Source organism: Etheostoma spectabile, chromosome 2 (assembly GCF_008692095.1).
Source record: "Etheostoma spectabile isolate EspeVRDwgs_2016 chromosome 2, UIUC_Espe_1.0, whole genome shotgun sequence".
NCBI lineage: Eukaryota > Metazoa > Chordata > Actinopteri > Perciformes > Percidae > Etheostoma > Etheostoma spectabile.
In genome coordinates this window covers 14,149,421-14,151,034 of record NC_045734.1, presented here as the reverse complement: position 1 = coordinate 14,151,034, position 1,614 = coordinate 14,149,421, and the positions used below count along the sequence as shown (strand labels likewise).

At 42.2% G+C, this 1,614-nt stretch overlaps 1 protein-coding gene across 10 annotated transcripts in view; it reads right to left on the bottom strand.

Moving 5' to 3' along the window:
• The window catches only part of slit2 (slit homolog 2 (Drosophila)), a 97,199-nt gene that overhangs the window by 17,104 nt on the left and 78,481 nt on the right, over nucleotides 1–1,614 (bottom strand). For all 10 annotated transcript variants that reach the window (XM_032533861.1, XM_032533796.1, XM_032533818.1 and 7 more), the window contains 3 exons: nucleotides 918–1,068; nucleotides 687–761; nucleotides 264–407 (listed from right to left, as the gene is read on the bottom strand). In XM_032533861.1, coding sequence (XP_032389752.1) covers nucleotides 264–407; nucleotides 687–761; nucleotides 918–1,068 — 370 coding nt within the window. The remainder of the gene's footprint in view (nucleotides 1–263; nucleotides 408–686; nucleotides 762–917; nucleotides 1,069–1,614) is intronic.

The following is a 1,614-nucleotide window of genomic DNA, read 5'->3' as shown; positions in this document are numbered from 1 at the left end:
CACACACACACACAAATCAATGTATACAGTATAATTTACAGAAAAAAACAATCATAATATAAAATAGTAATAAAATAGATATATTCATGATTATATGAACTTGTGACTTGCTTGCTGCTTGCTGCATGTTTTAAATGTTTGTGTGGATATTGTCACAGTATACGAGAGCATATTTAAATATTACATGCATATTTTACGTGATGATGGATGGATTATGCATTTAAGTAATTGTGTGTGTGTGTGTGTGCGCGTGTAGTACCCACAGTGTGCGGAGGCCACTGAGTCCCTTCAGCATGCGGTGGTGTATGTTCTCCAATCTGTTGGAGGTCAGAATCAACTCATTGACCCCTGAGGCTCCTTCAAATGTCCCCTCCTCTATGTCAGTGATACGGTTATTGCTCAGGTTACTGCAGGAGCAAGAAAGGTAAGAAGGCAGCACAAAAGTAAAGAGTGAAAACAAGAGTGAAGCAATATGTAGAGAGAGCAAGAGGAGGACAAAGAGAGCAAGAGGGAATAGCAGTGTAAGTTGGTGTAGAAGTGGGTATAAAGAGAAATACACATTTCTGTGTCAACATAAGTACAATCACAGCTATGTCTGTGTAACCTGATTATGACTTCCTGACAACAACATGTGACTATTTGTTCCTGTTACGGTTCCCATTCTATTTAGAACATGTCTGACTCACATCTTCTTCAGCTGAGGCAACTTTTTGAAGATCCCTGTCGCCTCAAGCACAGTGAATTCATTGTTGTTCAGACGCCTAGGAACAGAGAACAGACGAGGTGGTCAGAGACAAAGAGAGAGAACAACAGAACAGACAGAGACTGAGGAGGACAAGAAGATCAAGGCCCAAGCAAGGTTTTCTTTGTACCACACACAGATATAATTTGTAGTAGAAAAATACAGTGTGACTCACAGTTCGGCGGTGTACTGAGGGATGTGATCTGGTATTTTGGTAAGTTTTTGGTTGGAGCAGTCGACTGTGGTGCCCTCACAACGGCATTTCTCGGGGCAGGCCAAGTCTGCGAAGCAGTCTCCTCCCAGCTTACTGCGATAATCCTCAGTACCTGGAGACAATCACAAGCACAATATCACTGAATGCCCTCATCGTGCAAGAGTTGAACCCTAGCGTTTACTGGTACCGGTTCCAACTAAAACACAGCAGATGGCCAGAGTGAAGGTTGTGATACAATGGAAGAATTTCGACATAGTGCAGATGGGCTGTGCAGCTTTCATTTGGAGTGTAAATCTTTTAAAATTAGGCAAACATGTTCAAAAAACATTGCTGATTATGATCGTGTGCAACATTGCCCATGGGCATTACTACAAAATGCTGCATATGTATCACAGCCTTGGAGCCAAGACACACAGACGTTTAAGACATGTACAGGCAGTCACGCATCCACACAAAAATATTGAAGTTTTTCAGTCCTGTCACATTACAAAGCAACTGTTAGTGTTAGAAACCACAGCACAAACAAGACAGCATCACAATTTAGATCATAGCAGAAAAATGTTCACACCCACACAGCAGTCATCTATCATAACATCCAGTCACACACACACACACACACACACACACACACACACGCGCGCACACACACACACACACA